This window comes from Fukomys damarensis, unplaced genomic scaffold (genome assembly GCF_012274545.1).
Source record: "Fukomys damarensis isolate Sample0158 unplaced genomic scaffold, DMR_v1.0_HiC HiC_scaffold_32, whole genome shotgun sequence".
Taxonomy (NCBI): Eukaryota; Metazoa; Chordata; class Mammalia; order Rodentia; family Bathyergidae; genus Fukomys; species Fukomys damarensis.
The window spans coordinates 30,697,039-30,721,781 of NW_022900944.1; the positions used below are offsets into that span (position 1 = coordinate 30,697,039).

The 24,743-nt window shown below is 40.9% G+C and overlaps 2 protein-coding genes across 16 annotated transcripts in view; both read left to right on the forward strand.

Annotated features, from left to right (window-relative positions):
- Window positions 1–23,224, forward strand: part of LOC104853955 (chemokine-like factor) — a 24,148-nt gene extending 924 nt beyond the window's left edge. For 2 of the 15 annotated variants that reach the window (XM_010612150.1, XM_010612152.1), the window contains exons 2-4: window positions 5,343–5,501; window positions 9,545–9,640; window positions 15,089–15,476. In XM_010612150.1, the coding sequence (XP_010610452.1) occupies window positions 5,343–5,501; window positions 9,545–9,640; window positions 15,089–15,460 (627 nt within the window). In that variant the 3' untranslated portion in view covers window positions 15,461–15,476. The other 13 variants (XR_777945.1, XR_777944.1, XR_004514945.1 and 10 more) reach the window with 13 other exon arrangements.
- Window positions 15,563–24,079, forward strand: Cmtm2 (CKLF like MARVEL transmembrane domain containing 2). Its single transcript, XM_010612149.3, has 4 exons — window positions 15,563–15,889; window positions 16,000–16,161; window positions 23,231–23,332; window positions 23,770–24,079. The coding sequence occupies exons 1-4, from the start codon at window positions 15,689–15,691 to the stop codon at window positions 24,016–24,018; spliced, it is 714 nt and encodes a 237-aa protein (XP_010610451.1). The 5' UTR covers window positions 15,563–15,688; the 3' UTR covers window positions 24,019–24,079.
- The last annotated feature ends 664 nt before the right edge of the window (window positions 24,080–24,743 follow it).

The window sequence follows — 24,743 nt, forward strand, 5'->3', positions numbered from 1 at the left end:
GGGCCGGGATGAGGGGGCGGGAGGGGGGAATCGAACGCGCCGAAGAGAGACACCTGGCCATTAGGTGTGGAGCCAAATGGCCTGTTCTGTGGGCCGTGACTTTTTTATTGTGGATAGAGGGCTTCTCGTTTTTTGTTTTGTTTTGTTTTTTAGTTTTTTGAGACAGGGTCGCTAGTTAGTCCAGGCAACTCACTGCTGTGTATTGCTTAAGGTGATCTCGCAACCCTCTTGCCTCAACTTCCCAAATCCTGATTTTACAGGGTGAGCCATCACAACTTTTCTCAAGGCCTTCCCAGAGGCAGGGCCTTTCCTTTGGGCCGCTGGGGGAAGCAGAAGAGCCACAGGCAATTTCCTCCTCTTCTGAGAATTTGGGGGCCTTTTTAGCAAACAAAATCAGCAGATTTATCTGAATGGCCTACAAGGCCTGGTGTCCAGAATAGGAGGCAAGTCAGCTGCAGCTGTAACACTAAGAAGCCAACAAAAATAAAAGAAAAATCTTAGGAGTTTTGTAGGTGCTACCATTATTAATATAAATCAGACATTTCATCAGACTGAGTTCAAGGATACTATAAGACCAGAGCAAGGACAAAGAAGGAACGGCATGGCCTGTTTAGGACTTCAGGTTTACCAGGAGCACTGCTGTCAGTTCTGAAAACAGGTTTGGAGGAGGGTGGGAATGAATCCTTCTATAATTAGAAAACTGGAAATTATAACAGTTGAAGGAATACAAGAAAATTCAAGGGGAAGGAAAAAATAAACTTTTAAATTTTAAAGAGCTGACATGTGAGAGAGGAAGTTGAAGTAATTAAAAGTTACAGGGAAACAGGTCCACATGCTATGAGGAAGAATTTTATGTTGAGAAGGATCTCAAAATTAAATGGTCACTTGGGAAGGGACTGCATTCTCAGGTAACAAAAGTAGCAAGCACAGATGAGTGGTGAGGATGTTACAAAGGATATTCAAACTTTAGATGAGTAAGTAAAACAGATTGAATATAAGATCATTTCCAAACCCAGTCTGTGGTTCTGAGAAATAGTTATAATACAAGTTAGGATGTATATGAGGTGTTTAGAAAACTAACGTCAAAGGAGAGATTACCTTTGGTTAGGAGCAAGTCATCAGGGAAAAAGTGATCTAAAGGTCTGGGGATTTTATACTAGCTACTGAAAGTTCGGGAATACTAGAGGAAATGCAAGATACTTTGAGAAAGTTTTGTTTTTGACATTGCTTCCTTAAACAAACCATCTGAATATTTAATGTCTTCCAAGCTCTGGGGAAATGCCTAGAACAAGAGTAATGAAACCAGGACAGAAGCCCCTGACTCACAGAATTCTTCGGTTACACACACCAAAGCAGATAGTTACAATATCTGATAACCTGGAGATTGGGCCCAAAAATCTAACCAAGGGAATAAAGAGAACTGTTCGAAAACTCTTTTTAGAGGAGTCTAGGGTGATACGTAAGAGGCATGATCAAAGGTACAGAGGCAAAAATAAAACAGCATGATTTACTCAGAGAACTATAAGAGCTTAAACATTGCTTCATTTATTCATTCAGCAAATATCAATTGAATGCCTGTCATCTGCCGGTACTTTTCTAAGCTCTTGAGAGGTAGCAGTGAACAAAGCAGGTACCTCCACTCATAGTTTACTTATTGGGATGGAGAGCAGAGGAGACAAACTTGCAATAAATAAATTGTGTAGTGTTCTGGGAGTGCTATGGAGCAAGAGAAAAATGAAGCCAGGTGAGCAGAAGGGGATGGAGAGCAGGTTTAACAGTGATAAGTGATCAGTTTAGGCCTTCATGAGATGATAGCAGAGAGTTGAGTGAGATTAGGAAGTTAGCTATGAGATTATGTAGAGGAAGAGTTTAAGGCAGAAGAAAATTCAGTAATGCCCTGTTGAAGGAAGGTGCCTAATGGGATCAAAATAACAAGAAAACCAATACTACTGGAGTAGAGTGAGAATACACGAGGTAAGAAAAGTTTTGAGTAAAGGACTATATAATCTAACTCACAATTTCTTTGAAGAACACTGACTTCTGCATTGACAATGAGTAGATTAGTGGAAGAAGGAGTGGAAGGGATAGCTGCAGAGAGGCCTTTAGAGCTGTTGCAGTATTCAGAGTAAGAGATAATGGTGGCTCAGGCCAGCCACCTAGTGGCTAGTGGTAGCAAAGTAGGTAATAAGAAATAGTCGCATCTGGGATATGCAAGTCCTGTGTCCCTTACCCAGAATGTTTGGGACCAGAGTATTTTCAATTTTGAAATATTTTCATGTACGTAATGAGGTATCTTTGGGATGGGACTCAGATCTATCATTTATGTTTCATATATAAGTACCTTATACATATATCCTAATAGTAGTTTTCTACAGTATTTTTAATACTTGTGTGCATGAAACAAATTTGTGGGCACTGAGCCATCAGAAGTCAGATATGGAATTTTCTACTTGTCATCACATCAGCATTGAAAATTTTTGAATTTTGGAGCAATTCAGATTTTTCAGATTAGAGATGCTCAAGCTGTATTATGAAAGTAACCCCCAATAAGATTTGCTGATGAACCAGACATGGGCTAAGAGAGAAGAGGCCAGTGTACATAATGCCAAAGTGTTTGGTCTAAGCCATTGAAAAGATTCAAATGCTATCTTCTGAGATTGGAAAGCCTGTAAATTAAGCAAATTTGAGGGGAGAACTAGAAGTTCAATTTTGGATTTCATTGTTAGGTCCAAGGTACCAGTTAGACATTCATTCAAGTGGCAGTAGTGCATAGGAAAGTGGGATAAACAAGACTGAATTTTGGCACAGACATCAGGCTTCAGAAATACATTAAGCATTTAAAGCCACATGACTCTTGGGGACATCAAGAGAGAAGTATAGATAGAAGACTGGATTGAGCTTTGTAACACTTCAAAAGTTGGAGGTAAGGGAGAAGACAAAGAATAAAGGGGGAAGATTTGGGGAGGTAGAACAAATTAAGAGTATTTTGTCCTTGAAACTAAGTACACAAACTCTGAGGGAGTGATCAGCTATGTCAAATGCTGATAATAATTCAAGTAAAATGAGGACTGAGAAGTAAACGCTGGATTACCTGTGGATAAATAGTGAGACAAGTCTTTGCTAGAAAAGTATACAGAAGCTAGAATCGTAGAAGTTCCTAAGTATATGGTGAGTGGTAGGCTCTATTCCAAGGACCATGGAGAAGAATTGAAGGACGTTAAATAGATAACAGATTTGCATTTTAGAAATTTCACTGTAGTATCTTTGTCATGACAGTTTAAATAAACGATTCTGAAGAGCAATAGTTGTAGGGATGAAGAAGAGATACCAAGTATGTTTAAGCATTAAGTCAGCAGAATGTGATTATTCCTTAATTGTGAGAAGTGAGTTAAGCAGTGGTCTTAGGTTCCTAGTATGGGTAAGAAGGTAGATTGTAGTAACACCAATTGAGGTAGTGAAGACAGGAGGAAGGAAGGCAAGATGGGTTCAATTTTGGCATAAGTTCAGTTTTGGTGAATTTGAGATTCTTGTGGATCATCCAGATGGAGATCCCAAATGGCTGCGTAGGTGAATAATGGAAGTCAGACAACTTGATTCATTGAATGGGATGTGGATAGAATCCAGAAGAATACCAGAATTTTAAAGAAGTGGGTAAAAGGAGAGGAGGCCATCAAGAGAGCAGTTGCAGACAGTAAGAATTGGGAAAGGTGACATAGAAACCAAAGGAGTAGAGAAGTAGGTGAAGGACAGCCAATGACAAGTCATAAGAGTCCAGTAAAATAAGGAATGAAAGCTACTCACTAAATTTAGTACTTCTGAAGTCATTGATGTTAACAAAATCAGTTTCCATAGCTATGGTGACAGAGAAATACATGAGATGTTAGAGATAACTTGGAAAGAAGGAAAAAAGCTTAGGAAACATACAAGACCTATAAATCTAAATCAAGGGAGAATCCAGTGTGACAGAACCATGAGAATTTTTAAGAAAACAGAGTAATCACTAGTGCCAATAACCATGATGCAAAAAGCTTACAGAGGATAGGGCCTGAAAAGGGGAGACTTGACTTTGTAACCCATGCACTCAAGACCTGAGTCAGATAGAGTAAATGGAATAGTTTGAGATGACATGTTAATAGTTATTATATTATAAAAGTCAGAGTTATTTAGGACCTAGATATTGGTAGTCAAGGCCAATTTAGAATTTACAGGCAGGATTATTTTTATACTAATAAAATTGAAATAATTACGAATGAATAGCCCTTCTAGATTAAAAGTTTAAAAATAGTATGTGGGTGCTACCAGATGAAAGAGAATTATGAAAGTTAGGGAATACTCTTGATAAAACCATTTACCAAGAACACAAAGAGACTTTGGATAGAGCTGTATTTCCTAGAAACATCATGGCATTATCAGCATGACCCATTTGCTCAGTTTCTTCTTTAACAACTCACTTAACATTGATCGCCTATTTTCTGTCTTCCTTTGGAAAGGAAGGAATTGGATTAGGTTACTTATCTTCAGGATTTGTTTTTCTCCTAAAATATCTCTGTTCTGATGGCATTGTATTTTTTGTAAGGTTATTTTACTGTTAAAACTGTTAAACATCAGAGTTTTTTTGTCTGATAGTGTATTTTAAAACCCACCCCTGGTCTTTCTTTCTTTGTTTTGTTTTTGCTTTGAGACAGAGTCTTGCTATATAATTCAGACTGGCCTTGAACTACTCACTATATAGTCTAAGCTGGCCTCAAACTCTTGGCAATCCTTCTGCCTCAGCCTCCTGAGTGCTGGGATTACTGCATGTGCCACCACCCCTGGCTTCCCTTTGGTATTTTTCACGGCAGCATTCAACTTACATTTGACAGTAACTCCAGATTGCCAAGAGGTAAGGAATGGTGAGTGGATGATAAAGCATTTTAGGTAGTCATTGTATACAAACTTTTTTGAGAAGTATAACAAGAAGTAGAAAACAACTGGGATTTTGAGGGGGAGCAGTCTGAAAGGAAGGGATGTGCATGTGTTTTAAGGTAAGACAGTTTATAGTATGAAGAAGAAAGGAGCTAGCAGAAGAGATATTTGGCCAGAAAAAAATAAAGAGAACAAATAGATGTTATATGTTCATAAGTTCAGGTGTTAGTATCAGAAGTTCAAGTGGGGTAGTTACTGTTAACACTGAGGTCACCTAGTTCTCTAAAACACAAAAAGAAGTCAATATCTATATATTTTAGTCATGCTTCTCTGATGTGTATGGCAGAAACGTGCTTAGTTATTTTAGAAATGATTTGTACAGCTCAAACTTTTATTCAGTAACCCTTGAATAAATTATGTGCTTTTTTTCCTTCTAGGTATTAACTGTGACATCTATGACTCTTTTTATTATTGCACAAGCCCCTGAACCATACATTGTTATCACAGGCTTTGAAGCCACTGTTATTTTCTTTTTCATAATTTTATATATACTCAGACTTGACCAACTGATGAAATGGTTATTTTGGCCTTTGCTTGTAAGTGTTCAGTTTCATTCTTAATATTTAACTACTATTTCCTACCATAGTGAGACATAACTCTATCCTTTGGTTCTCTTAAACTTTTAAGGTGGTCTTTGAAGGAGGAACTCTGCTCACTGCTAATGTGTTCTGTACTGTTTTGGGGGGACTCTCAGGGTTCCAGGGTAACCACAAAACATGAATTCTCCTGTCCATTCCATCTGCCAGTAGATATGGCTAACCGTTCTGTTAGGAGAATTCACTTTTAGGTCTTCTAAATAAATTTTACATTTAGGATCATGTTAATTAAATTATAGAATGTCTTAATCTTTGTGTCCTTTTTAAACGCATGTTGAAGTAGCCTCAGTATTGAGGAATTGAGATGGAGACAGGTACACAAGTTATCTATCTTTGCACATCCTTGATCACTAATGGAAAATCAGACTAATTTAGGAAGCTAAAGTACACTGTTACCTTATTTTAAAGTGTCTATAGTTGTTAATGCTGATAATTTAACTTATCCTATTGAATCTTAATTTGTGCCATATAGACTTCAGCCTGATAAAATATTAAGAAGAACTGCTCAATAGGGTTTCCAAATGGCTCAGGAAACTGTCAGAATGAGGGTTGAAGATGCTAGTTAAGATGTACGTGCCCCTTCCTCCTGGACTAGAGGCTTGTTGTAGCAAAAATTGCTTGACTTTCTCTCTTTCAAGTCTTAGCCCAGCTCCTACCTTCATAGGTCTCTCTCCTATGTCACCCTGCTACCCTTTTCCTCTTTGGCTGGGCTGATTGCTGCCATTCCTTCCTCTGCCTTATGCTCTTGGATTCCAAAGTGTCTATATCCAACCTAATAATTTCTATCAAGAGAGGACTTTAGAGCTACTCTCAAACCATAAGCATGCCTGGCATGGATTTAGCTCAGTGGTGCCTGCCTCACAAGCAGAGGGTCCTGAGTTCGATCCCCAGTACAAAAATAAAAACATAAGCATGCCTTAAAAAGAGACCTTTTGGGACTACCTGTGGAGATCATTGGTGAGCATTTCAGACTAAGCACAAGCTTGAAGAAATCTGAAAGGGAAAAGCTGGGAAATAGGATCTTCATAACATCTCTCAAAATTCCTATAAAATCTGCATTTCAGACTAGACCTGATTGGAAGGGGTCTAGGAAAAGTGACTACAAGGCTTTCTTCAGCTGGCCCTTACTTAGTGGCTGAAAGGGCTTATTCTAAGGATTTCTTGATCTTTTACTCAAAAAGGTGTATAGTTCCTGTTCACACTCCCCTTCTCCAGCGTTAATAAAATGAAAATGAATACATTTTATCATTTTTCTCTAAACTGTAATCATTCTCTGGATTTTTACATGTCCCAGTAATAAAATTGGAGCCCCAGATTCAGCAGAATACACTAAGAGAGAGAGTGGCCTATGTATATGGAAAGCAGTAGTCTCTAAATCTCTAGGCATCAAACTTTGCCATTATAATCTCTTGGAAGCAGTGCTTGAAAAATTAAGTTGTTGCTCCATTACAAATTCCAGAGTCCTTTCTGATCTTGATCTAATGAAATTTTTCAAATGTTAAGTATCTGCTATTCCCAGAGTTTGTAATCTATTCTTTGATAAGATAAAATGTCAATCGTTTGTACCTGAGAAATTCAGTATAGCAAGAAATACAAGAATTCATTGACTAGATACTTGTAGTTTATACCCAGAATGGTGTGGAAGCAGCTAGCCAGAAAAGAGACAAAATAAGAATAGGCTTGTGAAGAAAAACTGCCTGCGCCAAGGGCTGAAGGAAGAAAAGTAGTTAGCAACTAGCTTCTCCAAAGAAGAAGTAGCATCTGTGAGTGTGGGTGGGGAAAGAGAAAGACCCACCAGGGACTGCAGGTAGATCTGGCTGGGATATTAAGCTGTGAAAAAGAAAGGAGGCAAGAGTAAAGGCTTGCTACAGTTGGGGGTCAAAGCATGGGAGGGTTTGAGTGCTTTGGGCTTTAACTCAAAGACTGATGGGAGAAAGGGAATACACAGGGCCGGAGATTTAGCTCAGTGGTTCTGTGGCCTGCCTTGCAAGCACAAGGTCCTGAGTTCGATCTCCAGTACCAAAAAGAAAGAAAGTTCCCCGCAAAATGGAATGGGAGCTAGTTGGAGAAGAAGAAAAGTGATGGCTGAAGAGTCCAAGTTCGTCTGTAGGTGGGAAAGAGGTAACTTCAACCGATGGCCACTATGTTCACTGGTTAGAAGAGGGCTTGGTCGTCTGCACTTAGATTTGTTAGTTGTATCATGGTCCCAAAATTGTAGTCCCTGACACAATCTGTAGAACATATCTCTGTTTCCTTCAAGTGCTCCTTGACAGAAAATACAAAAACAACCCCACCCAGGCTGGAGATTTAGCTCAGTGGCACAGCAGCTGCCTCAAGCATAAGGTCCTGAGTTCAATCCCCGGTGCCACAAAAAAAAAAAGAAAGAAAAAAAAACCAACCCAAGTCTCTTGAGACAAATTTTCTGGAAAATCTCCATTTTGTATTAAATTTATATTTTACTGCATAGCATATTGAAGTTTAGTTTGTAGCATTAAAAACAATGCTGTAAATGTCCATTAAGGATCATTGATGTCCTTAGCAGATACACTGTGGTTCTCTATGCTCCCTAGAATACCATCTCTATCCAGAGTCATGAACAGCACATGTTGCTCGGAGGGGCAGGGCCTCCTGGCTGAAGGAGCGCTGTGGTCTATTGCCTTGAAGCAAAGCAAAATAACATGGAGAAGAGTTAACCTAGGGTAGCAACTCTTAGTATCTCCCACAGATGAGTTTTGTTTCTTCTAAGTATATCTAATCTTGTCCTACCCCCATTGAACTGCTCTACTTTCTATTCAGTAACTTATTTTTCTAACTTACCAGAGTTTTGAACATTAGTATCCCTGTGTTAATTCCTTCCTTTCTTATCTGCAAATGTACATAAGCCAAATTGTCTTAGAATAAACACAATTTACTTTCCCACACTTGAGATCTTCTTTCCTCAGCCTCTAACTGAGCTGGGATTATAGGTGTACACCACCACGTGCAACTAAATTGCACTTCTTAAAGCTGTTCTTCAGACTGAAATGTTTCATTTTGGAAAATTAATAAATGCATGAGCTATATAATCAAATTACATAATTGGCCAGCCTTTGTATATAAACATGTGAGCAGTTATCCTGGAAATTACCATTTGTATCTTAAGTGTATAGTGTATTCAGTTTTATTTTATTCTTTATTATTTATTTTTTGGTACCGGGGATTAAATTTGGGACCTTGTGCTCTCGAGGCAGGCGGCGGCACCACTGAGCTAAATCCCCCGCCTTCAGTTTTATTGCATTTAAGGAACAAAGTTTTTTTATAGATTTTTTCATACATTATTAAAAATGGGCATTGGGCCGGGGATTTAGCTCAGTGGTTCCACTGCCTGCCTTGTAAGCGCAAGGACTCAAGTTTGATCCCCATACCAAGAAAAAAAAAAAAAATGGGCATTCGGACTTCCCACTGTATCCTAAATCTACATAATGCATCATTTACTTTCCTAACCAAGTGAATATTCAACCTATATTTATGTTATGTAAAAAAGAAATAAATGCTTAAGCAGTTAAATGATTGGTGTTTTCAAAGTAAAGGGAACCATGAGGTGTTGGTAGAGACTAAATACTATATAAGTGTCATTTTACTATGGCATTTGGGTTTCCTGAATAATATATTTGATAAAATGAAACATTCAGAACCTTTAGGGCAGGCAAGGCATGTGGCTCAGTGGAAGAGTGCCTGTCTAGCGTCCACAAGGCCCTGGTTCCAATCACAGCAAAAGCAAAAAGAAGCTATATGGAGCTGACCTTTTTTTTTTTTTTTATTTGTTTGGTTGTTTTTTAGCATTGCTTAGGGGAACTTGTCTTTTTTATTTTTTATTTTTTTGAGGTTCTAGGGCTCAAACTAAAGGTCTTGTGCATGCTAGGCAAGTGCTGTATCACCGAGCTGTATCCCCATCCATTGGTGGCTTTTATGTAAAGCTGACCTTCCCTTTCTGTGTCTTTAAGGATATCATCAACTCAATGGTAACAACATTATTTATGATCATCGTATCTGTGTTGGCACTGATGCCAGAAACCACAACACTGATAATCCTTGGAGGAGTAAGTAGAGATCTTTCTAGTATCTTTCTTCAGGTTTGATTAGAATACATATTTATTTGGAAAATCCAGAAAACTGTATTGTATTCATCCTTAGGGCTTATAGGCCAGTATGCAGTACTTTCTGCCCTAATATTTTGTATAAGTGAATGCATTCTCTGATTAACATGAAGGAATACAATTTTTATTAGAACTGGAATTAACCAAATATACAGATTCCTACATATTTCTTAGATGCAGTGATACCAGACTGAGAAAAGCTGGTAGAATTAGCCTGATGTCACACAAAAATGAGGTGAATGAGTTTCATAGCTTTCCCTTTTACTTTTTTTTTTTTTAAATAGGGTCTCATATGTAGTTCAGGCTGGCCTTGAATTCATTATGCAGCTCAGGCTGGTCTCAGAATCAAAGCAGTCCTCCTCCCTCAGCCTCCCAAGTGCTGGGATTACAGGTGCCACCATGCCTGGCAGCTTTTCCTTTTAAAGAAAAGGATCCATGTCATTTGTTAAGGTGAGAAGACTTCTGAATCTTCTTCAGATGGAATATAATAGATGTTCTTATAATAAAATAATGTAATGTGACGTCTTTCAACTGGAGAATTATTTTTGAACACTGCTTAAAGAAAAACAAATCAACTTAGTCAGACTTTATCCTGGAAAGCAAATCAAAATAAAAGAGTCGAGTCATTTAATATTCTCCCAAGATTCACTTGACTTTTCTAGGTTCTAATCTGGAGGATTGAATTAGAAATTTTTTCTTCTCTCCTACTTTCTTATTCTTTCATAGTATGAACAACTTGGGAGAATTGACTATCCTTGGACAGCCCTGTATGTCACAACCCATGACTTTTCCTCTCTTCAGCCCTATGCAACTTCATGAGAGGTCAGAAGTATTCTAGAAATGAGACAACACTGTGACAGCAACTGCTCCCAATTATTTTTTAAAGACAATTTTATTCCTTTCCTAGTAAGAAAAAAAGAAGGACCAGGCATAGGATTTATGTTCATTCGCTTATTTACTCATTAATTTATGTATTTATTCCTTAAATGCTGACAAACTAGAGAGTTGTGTTAGCTGATACGATAGCCACTGGCCACATGCGGCTACTGATCACTGGCAGTGTAGCTAGTCTTGGTTGAGATAAGTTGTAAGTATAAAATATACATTGAATTCCGAAGATTAACTATCCCCCAAAAGTGTAGAATACTTCATTAATAACTTTGTTATATTAATGACATGTGAAATGATAATTTGGATACATTGTGCTACATGAAATATATTATTAAAATTAATTTCATTTGGTTTGTTTTGTTTTGCAGTACTGGGGATTGAGCTCAGAGCCTTGACACTGAACTACAACCCCAGCCCTTTTTTTATTTTTTGAGACAGGGTCTCACTAAGTTGCCAGGTTTCCCAGGCTAGGCTCATACTTAGGAGTCTCCTTCCTTTCTGAGTTCTAGGGTTACAGATGTGAACCACTATGTCCAGTTTATTTATTTCCTGTGCTCTTGGGAAATTTTGAAATAGGTGGCTTACATTAATGACTCATGAATTCCTTTTGGACAGTACTGGATTAAAGTAAAGTATGAGTCCTATCTATCTTCAGGTTGCTTAGACCCTAACCCAGGTGACTGACATGCATATGGCTGTGTATAATAGGTTAAGAGAATGCTTCTGGGCACAGAAAAAAGGAAATAACTAGCCTCTCTGACAATGGAATCGCAGTTTACTGAGAATAAGAAGAAAGGAAGAAAGGTTTTGGGGGAGAAACTAGCAATGTGCAGAAATGTGAAAGAAATAAAAGGATCAGTAGAAGGTATTCAGTATGACCTGACTCTACGAGGCACTTAGACCAGACAGTAGATACTGCTTGAGGAAGTCAGACTGAGCCAGGAAGCTGACTTCCTGACAGCTGGATGAAGCTGTCCAAATAGCATGGAAAGAATAACATCTTCCTTCCCCAGCCGTTACTAGCTATAATAGCCATCAGACCAGCTAAAGTTCCCATGTGTTCTAGTTTGTTCCCTTTGCCTTAGTTTTACTTCTAAGGGCCATTTAGAATCCCATCCATAAGTAAGGTGTATATAGCCAAGTCCTGGAGAGTTCATTTGGGTCATCTTATAACTCCAGTTCCCCAAGGATTTTAACCTTGAGTTTTGACCCTTTCTCCTGTAGAGTTTCACAGCAGAGAAGTCAACAGTTGATCATTGAGGATGAAAATAACTATAGTTCATGGGGCTTAAAAGAATACATACTTGAGCAAATGAAGGGATAGAGACACAGTCCACACTGCTTCTTATTATTTCTGCTCACTCACACTGTCCTTTCCCTGTCAGCAAGTATGGGGGAAGGTTGGCACTGAAGAGGACAGTATGATCTCTAAAGTCTCTTCCCATTTTAGTGCTGAATGGAAGTGCAGGGAGCAATCTTAGTACCTTAGCGGGAGAAGAATCCCACGGGCAGACCACTTTTACAAACCTGATGCCAGTGACGTTGTGTCTTTCTTCCCAGGTGTTTGGACTTGTGGCAGCACTGTGCTGTATTGCTGATGGTATCCTAATTTACCAGAAGCTTCTGTTTAATCCAAGTGGTCCTTAGCGGGAAAAAACCATTCAAGACAAAAAAAGTTTTGTATTTTTATATTTCTTTCTAGTTGGTACTAAATATTAAATGTTATTTCTTTATTCTTTCATATATTTTCTGCAGTTCTCATTTTAATCTCAATATGGGAGCTAGATGAAGAGATTTCTGAACAGCCTTCCTGTGGGGTCTGGGTACCTGCTGTCCTACGTGGTCTCTGGAACCCCTTCCTCCCTGGCTGGCTGGCAGCCCCTACGGGTGGGTTGCAGAGATTTTTGAGTCACCAGACTAGGCAGCAGTGAGGTTGTGCCCCTCACTACATGTGCACTGAAGGTGGCTGAAGGGCTTAGCTGGTCCATAGGGCTGAGAGCAGGGCACTAGGGTTCAGCGGCCAGCAGCCCTGGGGGCCGGCAGGGAGAGAGCCCTGCTGCTGCCACAGTACTAGCCAGAATAGCAGTGGTAGCCTGACATCACCAAGCCTGGAGGTCCACCATGAATCCTGAAAGCACCAAACAGGAGTAGCCTGGGGTCTCACAACACCAGAGGGATCTACTGGAGGTTCAGAGTCCAAGCCCTCTGTGGGTCCCATTCATATGGTACGTTCTGTGTGCTTTGTGCCTTCTGCACATTCAGTGTCAGGAACACAGTGAGAACACTGCATTGTCAGGGACACCTGCGGGATGACCATAGCAGACACAGTCTGTATGCCAGTTGTCCAGGAAAACAGACGAAAGCAGCCTTTTAAATCCATGCTGCAGGCAAGGTCCATACAAACTCAGGGACAGCTTCAAGTCCTACTTCTCACCCACTGGGATGTGAAAGGTCCTGAGGATGGTCAGCACAGAGTAGATGCCCTGGCTGGGAGGATACAGGCTGGCATGGCCTGGGGTGGATTCCTTGGGGTGCCACCTCAAGAAAGCTTCCATACTTAATTTCACTGCTCACTTTTGCTTTGCCTCCCCTCCATCTGCCCCTGCCACACTCAACCCTAACCAAATTTGTCCCCTCCCATCTTTTAATAGATTTGATCAAGAGCTAGCACTTGAAAGACCTGCTAAACTGATAAATTGTTAAGCCACTGCCTGGGCAATGAGCAAAAATGAAAATGTATTTATTCTGTATTGAAGGGTTAGGGAGAGGCATCTATGACCTCATTTTAGATCAGTATTTTAAGACACTGAAGAAAGACTGGCAGACACTGTCATTAACAGAAGGAAATCCCCACTGTCACCCTTTCTCTTTTTGTAATGACTTCTTCAGATGATGTGAAGTTACACAAACTCTAAGCTTGTAAAAGCCATAATTTTAGTTCTCTCAAAAAAAGGTCTGCATAACTCCTAGGAACCATACACGCTATTTTTGGAATATTGCAACAAAATATTTTTCCTACCAATAGGACTTTGACTTTTCTAGACCGGAGAATTTTATTTTAAAGACAGAAAAAAGGAGATATTGTAGGGTTTTTGTTTTGTTTTTGCTTTTAAGTACATTGTACATTGTCACAAGGGAATAAGTCAACCCATTCAGGAAGGAGGAAGGAAGCCTGCTTCAGTTGAAGCACTCAGTAGGAATGCTCTGACTTACTCTTTACAACTGTCATTTTTATAGATATAGGAACTGTGGTTAAATACCTTTCCCTGGCTACGAGGTTGGAACAAACTAGGACTCAAACCTACCACATGCTATGAAAGAACACCAGGAATTGCAAATGCTTGGAAGGTGGGTTGAGGGACGACCAGATCTTGGTTCAAGAAATTACACAACAGGACAGAAATTAATCCAGAAAACAAGTTTAAATTCTTTGATTCAAGGGCCACGGATTTAGGTCAGTGGCGCCACCACCTGCCTCACAAGCCAAGGTCCTAAATTTGATCCCCAATACCAAAAAAAATTTTTAAATAAAATTATTTGCATTTATTCCATAATCAGTAAATATTTGTCCCTCCGGCTCGGTCGTGCCAAGCTTGAGTTTAGTGCTGGGGACAGTTCACACTAGCTGCGGGAAGACCTTACGGGGAAGTTCATTAAGCAGCCAGGGATGAACACAAGGCTGAAATGCCAGCTGCTGTGGCCCCTGGTTCCCATCTGCTAACATCACCCAAGCGTTGCACGCCAGCACTTTCTGCCCCAGGTCGCTATCAGTTCCTGCTGGAGGGCAGCAGCCACCTCAACCCCCCAGACCCCCGCGGGCCTTCCTGCCTCCAGCCGCTGCACTTCGCACTCACCACCTGGCTAGTGCAAGTGGGTCTTCTAAGTCTAAAACCTTTCCTCTCTCCCTTTCTTGTGTCTGTTTTGGGGTTTATTTTTCATGCTGGGAATGGAACCCAGGTCCTTGCTTGTGCTGCAAGCGACTATCACTAGCTACACCCTCAGCCCTCCTCTCTTCTTTTGATAGTGACAGACTCAGCACTGCCACCCCCAACCTCAAGTCTGCCCCCATCCCAGCCGCTCCAGAAGCCCCAGGCCCAGGATTCCTCAGAGCTCCAGTCCAGTATTGGGCTTCTCCTGCTCCCAGATGGATCCCTGAGCCCCCAGCAGGCTTCCCTGTCATTGGAAACCCATCCTGAGGTCCCCTCCACTCAAAGGGTTTCTCAGGACCCCACCCCCGCTGGGAGCCTAACAGGGCCCTACCCTTCAGAGGTCCCTTCCTGATGCCCGAAGGTCCCGGCAAGGCAGCTATTGGCCACGAAATCCTTTCCTAGGAAGGGAAAAATGAGCCAATGGGGCAGCGGACAGTTGGAGGGGAACAGGGGCTTTCAACACAGCTCCTGCCGGGCCTGGGAGGGGGACAGGGATGCGAGGTCAAGGTAACACTGCTGAGCCGCTGAGCATGTGGTCTTTCCTCTGCGGAATCCTGTTTCATCAATGCAGTACTATAAGATAACTCACGTGAAAGGAGCCCTGGGAATGGAAATTGGGTGTCCCCTGCCCGGCGCTGCGCAGAGGACTGCAGCCACCCTGGCACTCTCGTGGACACCTGAGTCCGTGTATACTCCCTGCACCACGCCACGCCTGAGCTCGCACGCTGTCACACACACCGGAATACTGAGTGCTGTTGAGTCGGGAACATATTTCTGCTCACTCATGTGTTGTGTGAACTTCCGTTGCCCTTGCATGCACATAGTCCCGCGTAACCCCAGGGACCTGCCGGCTGGACCCGACCTCGGGAGTGCCCAATACAGGCGTAGGGCTACCTCGCAAGGCCAACCTAGGATCAGGAGGGGAGCTGCGCACAGAGGCTGAAAACTCTGTGTGGACAGCAAGCGGTCAGGCCCAGGATGGGCAGAAGCGACCCACGCGGGTCCACGTGGCAAGACCTACACGCGCCAAAAGTGCGTAGGCGTTGCCTTTGGCCGCCCTGGCGGTTAGCTGAGCGCGGTCTCTGAACAGGTCGGTAGACACCAGGCTCACTTGTATGCCAGACCTGTCCAGGGACCATAGACCGTGAGAAGCTGAGGATTCAGGCCACCAATGGCTGATAAAGGACCCCCACATCCTGCCAAACCCGGGGAGGAAAACAAGGATGAAAAAAAGGAAGGGGATCAGCTCAAGGTGCAGCCCAAGGATGAAGTGGGTACGAGGAAGGGATGCCGCCGCTACCGATGGGAACTCAACGACAGCAACAAAGAGTTCTGGGTCCTCGGGCACGGCCCAGTCAAGTTCCTGAGTTTGGTGAGTTGGACTGATATTCCTTGCGGGGAAGAGGAGTCAGGCTGGGCAGAGGGTGTCCCTGAGAGATTCCCAAGGTCCTCAGAGGGCCTCAAGGGTATGTTTCTGTGCAGGGCTGCCTGATTGCAGCACTGTTCCTGTTCTGGTCAACCTTCAGCGTGCACCCCATCTTGACGCTCATCATCACCATGGAGATATCCATCTTCTGCTTCTTTATTCTGCTCTACACCTTCGCCCTCCACAGATACATGCCCTTCATCCTGTGGCCTGTTGCTGTAAGTGAGAGTCCTGGGGAAGAAACCTAGTGTGCTATTCACATGGCTTGGCACCAGGAGACCAGATGGGTAGAGAAACAGCTTCACCTCCCATACTTAGTGCTCAGGGCTCAGGTGGGACTTAGGCAAGGGTAGCTGGGAAGTGGAAGGGAACCGAGGCTGAAAAAGGCTCCAAAAATCATAGCTGTGCATGGGAGTCGGGGGACTCTCACTGGTGGGCTAGTCTCTTGCTATGGAAGAGAGCCCAAGGCTTTGCTGTCCTTGGAGGAAGGAGAGGTGTAACAACCAGATGTTCCTCCTAATCTTTTTGCCACCACACACTGGGGAGATCATTCCAGAATTCAAAGAAGAAAATTAGTCTCCCCTGAAATGAGTAAGACAAAATGAGAATTTTTTAAAACCTGTAAAACAGCCTTATGCCTCCAATAAATATCCCTATAAAGGATGTTTGGTTCAGAAGGATGGTAGGCCTGAAGTAGTACTACAACAAAATGAAACAGAACTAGGCAAGTTACCCAGTCACTATCAGCCTCTTTTTCCTCATCTGAGCAAGAGGACAGTAATAACCCCTTGAGGGACCCATTAAATGTAAAGTGCTTGACGTTGTGCCTTAGGACTGATGGACTCTAATTCTTGCACATCACTTATCTAATCACAGAGCAGATCCAACTACCCCTCAGCCAACTGTTAAAATACCAAGTCCCAGATCCCTTTGTTTACTGCATATTCACAGCCTGCCTCCAGAGCCCTCTACTTCCAATTCTACTCTCTTTTCACATGAGAAAATGAACTCAAAATAGACAATTTGCCCACAGATCATTCAGCAAGTAAGAATCAGAAAAAAGATGCATCAGTACAGTCTACACCTCCAAGTCCAACTGTCCTGCCTCTTTGGTAAAAGCTATCCTTGTAGGATAAAAGAGGAACTTCAGAACAAGAAAAAATGAGAAGCGAGGTAGGAAGAGAACTCGAGACTTTTAGAAAACAGACGAGCAGAGGACAAGGTACAAGGACAGGCACAAAACAGTTTCCCAAGCAAGGAGCCTGAGAAGATTTAATTCCAACCAGATGAAAAACCATAGAACCCTGGAAGCCTCCTACTCTACTTACCTAAAAACACTAATGGGAATTTAACCAGTATTGCTTTAACTGACTGAATGGCTGATGGGCAAAATAAGGAGGGGAAAAGCATATGTGCAGAAATAGAAGACAGGAGTTGTGACTGCATACACTGTGAGGTGCGAATAGGAATGGCCCTTGAGGTACTGTCCACCTGGGGAGTGGGCTTTTATACACTATCAACTCTGGAGATGAGGCCTTGATTACAAGCCAAGTGGGGGTTTAGAACAAAACCTTGCATATATCCAGCACCCTGCGAAGACAGAACTCTTAGAAAGGGGGATAGAGAAGACACACACTTTTTACCAAAACAGAAGAACAAGAAAGCACATTCATCTCCACCAGAGCTCTTGCAGGGAGGTTGGGTGGAGGATTCTCTTTAGGAAACAGAAACCTTAAGCCTGCCCTTCATGTAGAATTGGAGTTTGAATTTTTGCTCTCTGAAGCCTAGAAACCATTATGTCTTGGAATGAGCATAAAAACTGATATCTGAGGATATTCTGATGATATCCTTGAGAGCCCTGACAGAGATATATGCAAAACCACAGCCAAAGCAAAAAGAGATTCTCACAGGGAGGAAGAGTTGGAAAAAATGGACTCAATTAAAAACAATAATACACTTGAATTAAAAAAGGAAAACCAGGCCAGGAATTTATCTCAGCGGTTTGGTGGCCTGCCTTGCAAGTGCAAGGACCTGAGTTCAATCCCTGGTACCAAAAGAAAAAAAAACAAAAACAAAAAAAACCAATGCTAAATACCAAAAATCAGCAAACATAACAAATGAAAAGATTAGAACCCTAAGAATGAGTTAATAGAAGAGTTAAAAATATGAGAAAACAACAATAAATCTTTTTAAATAATTACAGACATAAATACAAGCTCTAAGAATAAGATACTTTGAAGACAGAATAGACAGATTTTAAAATACATTATGATAGAAAATATAGTTGTTGAAATAAGAATGTTAATAGATGGATTCAAAAGTAGATCAGACATAGTTGAAGACAGAATTTGTGAACTGAAAAGTATAGAGAAATTGCCAGGAAATAGTCTTAAGAGAAAACATGTGAGAGAGGCTGGAATATAGAATATGAATTAAGAGTGCTCAAGAGATCTTAGCACTCTGGGAGGCTGAAGCAGCAGGATTGCAAGTTTGAGCCCAACCTGGGCAATTTAAAAAGACCCTATATCAAAAAGAAAAAAATTTTTAAGTTAAGAAGGTAGCTCAGTACAAAGGTGCCAGGTTTAATCCCCAGTACTGGGGTAGGAAAGTCATTGAGAGAATAAAGAAGAGGAAATATTCAAAGAGATAATGATCAAGAAGCCATTTCTAGATTTAATGAAAATATCACTGAGTGTAGCAAAATGGGAAACTCAGAGCAATAATTAAACTGGCAAAATAACTGTCAAAACAACTTGTTCAGAACTCTGAAATCAGTTTTTAAAAAAATCTTGCACCAAAGGAGTGCTAAACAACAACAAAGAAAGAAACTGCAGTGTTCCTAAGAGAGCATTGTGCATTCTAAGGTATCCACCTTCCCAGCTTGGCAGCAATGATGAACATAACATGAAGTTTGAATTTAACAGAGAACATAATATGGACATATGTCAAAGAAATCTGGCCCTGTATTTGCTTTGACCTGTCTGGTGGCTACCACAGATTTGCCTAGGATTTTGCCTTTATTCCATCCACCTCAGAACCTTCTTGGGGATGAAGCAGCCTGTCAAGTAGCATTTATCAAAAGTATTTGAAGGCAAACACACTAGTTTCAGCCCACTTGGGGCAAAAGGAAATACAAGTAGTAGACCAAAAAAAAAAAATCCAGAAAAGAAGAGGCAGAAAAAGGAGATACATAGTGAAACAGAGACTCTGAAATATTTCCCATGTATACCAGGGACGCTAGGCCACACACATTCCTGGGACTGGACACATACTCAGAAAAGACTTGAGGAGAACCCTAAGCATTTCTGGATAACCATTAGGCTTCTGGCAAGCAGAAAGTCAAGGTGATTCCACCACCTGTCTTGGAAGTGCAAGATCCCAAGTTCAATCCCTGATACCAAAAAAAAAAAAAAAAAAAGATTGAGTTATAAACAGCCTAAGTGTTCAACGAATGTTGTGAGAGGGGACCAGTTCAAAGTACTTTCTTTTTATTCATTTGTGTTCTGTCATTTAAGGAAATCTTTGTCAAATCAATAGCTGACTATCAGGCTAATGAAACAGATTTTAGTGGTAACATGAGAAAAGTCTTTCCAAAAAAGCTTAGAAAAGTCACTGAACATAAAAATGAGTTTAACCCTCAACAACAATACAGTCTGAGAATGAGAGAGAATCCCATTTTCAGATTAACTACATTATAATATGAAAAATATTTGGTCCTCAAAAGGAATTACAAGACATACAAAGAAATAAGAAAGTACGACCCATACATAGGGAAAAGAGAAGAAATTAGCAGAAACTGTTCCTAAGGAAGTTCAGATATCAGACTTGCTAGAAAAAGACTATAAATCAGCTATCTTTAAAATGTTCATAAACTAAAGGAAATCATAAGACTAATTCAAGAACACACAAAGGCTATATAGGGTAGAAAAAAAAGAAGGCAATACTAACTAAAAGAAAACCAACATAGCGTTAATACCAGATTAAACCAATTTTGTATATTTAAAACTACAGCTAGCCATGGTGGCCCACACCAGTAATCCCAGCACTTTGAGGCAGAGAGATCAAAAGTTTAAGCCCAGCCTGAGAAATTTAGTGACTTAGCAAGACCTTGTCTAAAAATTTAAAAAATAAAAATAAAAAAGGGCTGGTGTTGTAACTTAGTATGAAGGCCCTGAGTTTAATTCCTAATACCATTCCCCCAAAAATATGTATAAAGAAGATTACAATTAAAAGTGGATCAAACAGGCTGGGGATTTAGCTCAGTGGTTCTGCCACCTGCCTCACAAGTTCAAGGTCCTGAGTTCGATCCCTGGTACAAAAAAACAGACATGCAAGCTTAAATGCTGTGTGCCTGTCATTTGTGTGAGGCAAAGTGCAAAGAAAGAAAATAAAGGATGGATACAAGGGGGCAAAGGGATGGCTCTCTTGCAACAGGGAAGGGGTCCAAGGGAACAAAGGCAAGGGGTAAAGAGGAGAGGAAGAAGAAATGAGCACAATAAAGATAACCACAAGAATGAAAATCAGGGGCCAGGGATTTAGCTCAGTGTTTCCATTGCCTGCCTCGCAACCACCAGGTCCCAAGTTCAATCCCCGGTGCCCACCCCACAAAGAATGAAAATCAGAATAGAGAAAGGAAAGGAGGGTTGGGGAAGGGGGAAGGGAATTAAGAAAAAAAAAAACCACGATGTCATATGTACATGAAACCACTCCTAAGATGGTTATAAACTGCATGTACTGCAAGCATGTACTAATAAAATTCAAAAGTTAAAAAATAGATTATAACATATAGCAATTATGAACTTTAATCTTGATTGTAAACTTGACTGCATTAAGAGACTTCTTGAGAGGTGGTTGAATTATGAGAACACTGACCTCATTAATAAGCTAGCCCACTGTCTATTATTTCAATATAATACAATTTTGATATAGTCCAATTAGAAGTAGATAGCTAAAATGTAATTATATCAACATATGTTTGTGGGAAAACTTAATGTTCATATGGGGATTTAGTAATATGCAATATTGGCAAGTACGACCTGTAGAATGCAATTAAGTAATTCAAATTCTTAAGCTAAGGAACATAAAAAATTCAAATTCAAATCCATATACTTAGGATAGAAGAGCAAATAATAAATAAAGTGTCTATATGAAAAAGATACCAAAATAAAATAAAAAGGGGATTAAGGAAATGCCTAAGAACTGAAATTAATGAAACAGAAAACAAGAATCTATAGTATGGATATTGATAATAAAGCCAAAAAGCTAGTTCTTTGAAAAGACTAATAAATAAACCTCAAGAGCCAGACGTGGTGGCACACGCCTATAATCCCATCACTTAGGAAGCTGGGGCAGGAGGACCACTCTGAGTTTGAGGCCAGCCTGGGCTACACAGTGAGTTCAAGACCAGCCTAAACTACACAGTGAGACCCTGTCTAAAAACAAAAACAAAAACAGAAAAACTTCCAAGACAAGAAAAGGGAAGAAGGAACAAAGAAAAATACCATAAAGATCAAGGAGACCTTTTAAAAATCACAAAGGAAAATATGAACTTCTTACTCTAATAAACTGGAAACTTCAGATAAAATAGTTTATTTCCTAGAAAAAACATAATTTAACAAAATTGCCTCAAAAATAAACACAGCTGGGGGCTGGGGATTTAGCTCCGTAGTGCTGCTCCTGCCTCACAAGTACAAGGTACTGAGTTCTATCCCTGGTACAGAAATAAATATATACATACATACATACATACATACATACATACATACATACAGCTGGGCATGGTAGCACTGTGTAAGCCCAGCACTTTGGGAGGTAGAGGCAAACGGATCAACCTGGGCAACTTAGAAAGATTCTGTCTCAAAATTAAAGAGGGCTAGGGATGTAGCTCAATGCAAAGGCCCTGGGTTCAATATCCAGTATCAATAAATAAACAACTAAATAAATAGAGGACAGGAGTCCCAGGAGGCAAGGCAGGCAGTCGAGCAGGGAGCTGCCAGGCTCCCAAGCAGGAGCACAATACAAGAGTCTGCTGCCAGCACTGCTGCCCCCTACCTCCAGCCTCCACAGAAGGAGCTGGCCCTGAGAGTAGAAAATGATGTGGGTGATGATTGAGGGATATCACAAAGTTGTACGTTTATGCATTTGTTTAAATGAGTATTGGTGGGGGCCAGCTGTGCGATTTTACAGACGAGATGGTAGGGGTGGGAGCTTGTGTCTTCTCAGGCTCCAGCCTGAGGGCAATTAAAGACTGCGGACCTTCACTCAAAGAGGCCAGGTGGCTGCCTCTGGTGGTGTGCCCACCTAGACCAGGGCATATATCGCCCCCTATCTCTATCTCTGTCTAGCTTAGGCTCTAGCTCTAGCTCTGACAAAGTCAGAGACCACCACAGGGACAGAGGACAAACAAACTTCTGGTCCCTTAACCCATTACTCATTAAAGAATGATTTGTATTTGCTTCTGAGGCAGTCAGGGGTTGAAAACTGTTTTTGCTAAAAAGCAGTGACTCTTCATTTGGGCCTGCCAATATCCAAAAGCAAAACAAAGCCCAATCTTCATTTTGTATCTGTCTCTTTTATTACTTTAAAACTTTGGGTCACATCTTTATTTAGCTCTGCATATAGGCCTGTTAATCTTTTAGGGAATGTCTGTCTAAACACTGGTTGATTTGCCCTAAATTTATATAACCTATCTCATCCCTCTTCAAGACTGATACACCAAGATAAGAGATTCCCAGGGACATTCAACTACCAATGATTGTCAGAAGTCTCCATCACTGTCCAAAGCTACAGTCACCTTGGATTCCAGCAGAGCCCCTGTAAAACTGACAGTGTACCAAGCAGAAACCCATCATCTCACAGAAACTGGATTGATATGAACTTCTCCAGAACCGAGATAATGATCAACCACACCCAGCTAACCCCAACTCTTTAAAGGCTGGTTCTGTCCCTTTGTTAAGGAACCAGAGTGACCCTCTACATCAGAGCTGTGCCCCCTTCAGCTGCTCCTTCAGTATCTTCTCTTACTTGCTGTGTGCAATAAAACTGCCTACGCCTCACACTGACACATCCTGAAATGCTTTTCTGAAGATGAATCAAGAACCTATTCTACAGGGTTACCCGTCTCCTCTTTGGGGGAACATCCTAGCCACCCCCCCCATCCAGTGATAGATAGAGATAGAGATGAAACATCAGGCAGAAGTTTAGAAGCTCTATGCTTGGAGAAAGCTGTGCTGTATCGAGTGTTGATGGGGCTTTGCTGTTTCTACAACTCATCTCCACCATTTTCAGGACCTTCTCAATGACCTGTTCATTTGTGTGTTCCTCGGTGGAGGCATATACTTTGCTGTACAGAAGCAACCGGAAATGCCAGTAAACTACTTAATTGCTGTGGTGAGTCTGTCCTTTGGGCTGGGGATTTGCTCTGAACTCACCTCTTTTGAAGAACTGAGTATCAAGGCATGTTCCCCTATTAAAGCAAAGATCTCATTTGTAGAAATATCTTAGGTCCAAAGTAAAATTTTATAAAGAAACTTGGCAAATGTTTCCAGTGGAGAAGTCACTTCAATAAAGATGACGTCCAGCCTCAGTTAGTCGCTTTTCATAGTTGCTGACTCCAGAGCAAAGGCTGGGTCTAAAGAGATGTGATGAAAGGGCAGTAGGGATGGAGAAAGCCCAAGATGAGGGAGGGGCACACTCAGAATCTCTGGTTCTGGTAGTGTTAGGGGTTGAGGGGATGTGTTAAGTAGCATCATGGATGAATTAGAAACTAGGAAGGAAATATCTTTGGAAGGAGAAACCAAAATAATGAAGATTCTTTTGTTTTTCAGGTCCTTATGGGTGTGGCTGCATTTTTTGCTTTTCTTGATATATATTTTCAAAGAAAACACTTCAAAGGCAAGAGAATCAAAAGGAATATACTGGTCCCACCACAGCCAGACAAATCGGCAGCAGCTCAAGGAGAAAAGACACCTGGCAAAGAACCAGAAAAGCCAGGTGACAAGGGCAAACCTGCAGATAAGGCAGCAGCAGACAAAGGCAAAGAAAAGGACAAAGCACCACCAAAGGGAAAGAAGTAACTCGAAGATGACTCCGGTTGTCAGAAATGACAGTGTATTTTATAGTAAAAGTTTCACTGTCTTCCTGTCTGCTTCCTAGAGTGGTTTTCTTTTCCATATTGATAAACATCTTTTCTTAGAAAAGAAATCTCTCTTTAAATGGACGTGAAAGCTGAAATTTGATGTAAATCTTATCTGGTCCATTCAACATATGTTACTGGAGACTGAGGCAGAAGGATTAGGAGTTCAAGGCCAGTTCAGGAAATTTAGCAAGACCTTGTCTCAAAATAAGGAAGAGCGAGGGATGCAGCTCAGTGGTATAGTGTCCCTGCATTCAATCCCAGTACAGGGGTGGGGGGTATCAATACATCTATAACCAGCACAGGTTGTATAAACCACCTTTACTGTAGGGTGTGTGTGTGTGTGTACTAGGTTATGTACATTTAATTTATATATATACATTTAGTTTATATATATTCAGAACAACTAAAGGTTTAGGACTAGATGGCTTCATGAGTGAATTCCACCAGACATTTAAAGAATTAATAGATGGTCTTAAACTCTTCAAAAAATAGAAAAATAACACTTTCTAACTCATTCTAATAATGCCAGCATCCCCAAATACCTAAGGTAGATATTTTTTTAAATCACAAGAAAATTACATACCAATATTCCTTGTGACTATGAATGCAAAACTGAGCAAAATACTAGAAAACTGAATCCAATATCCATTAAAAGGACCAAGA

Excerpts from the sequence above, each read along its gene's own strand:
- Cmtm2 (XM_010612149.3), top strand. The coding sequence starts at position 15,689 with ATGGCTGATAAAGGACCCCCACATCCTGCCAAACCCGGGGAGGAAAAC. Across the intron at positions 15,890-15,999 it reads CAGTCAAGTTCCTGAGTTTG|GGCTGCCTGATTGCAGCACT; the intron begins GTGAGTTGGACT and ends GTTTCTGTGCAG. Across the intron at positions 16,162-23,230 it reads TCATCCTGTGGCCTGTTGCT|GACCTTCTCAATGACCTGTT; the intron begins GTAAGTGAGAGT and ends CACCATTTTCAG.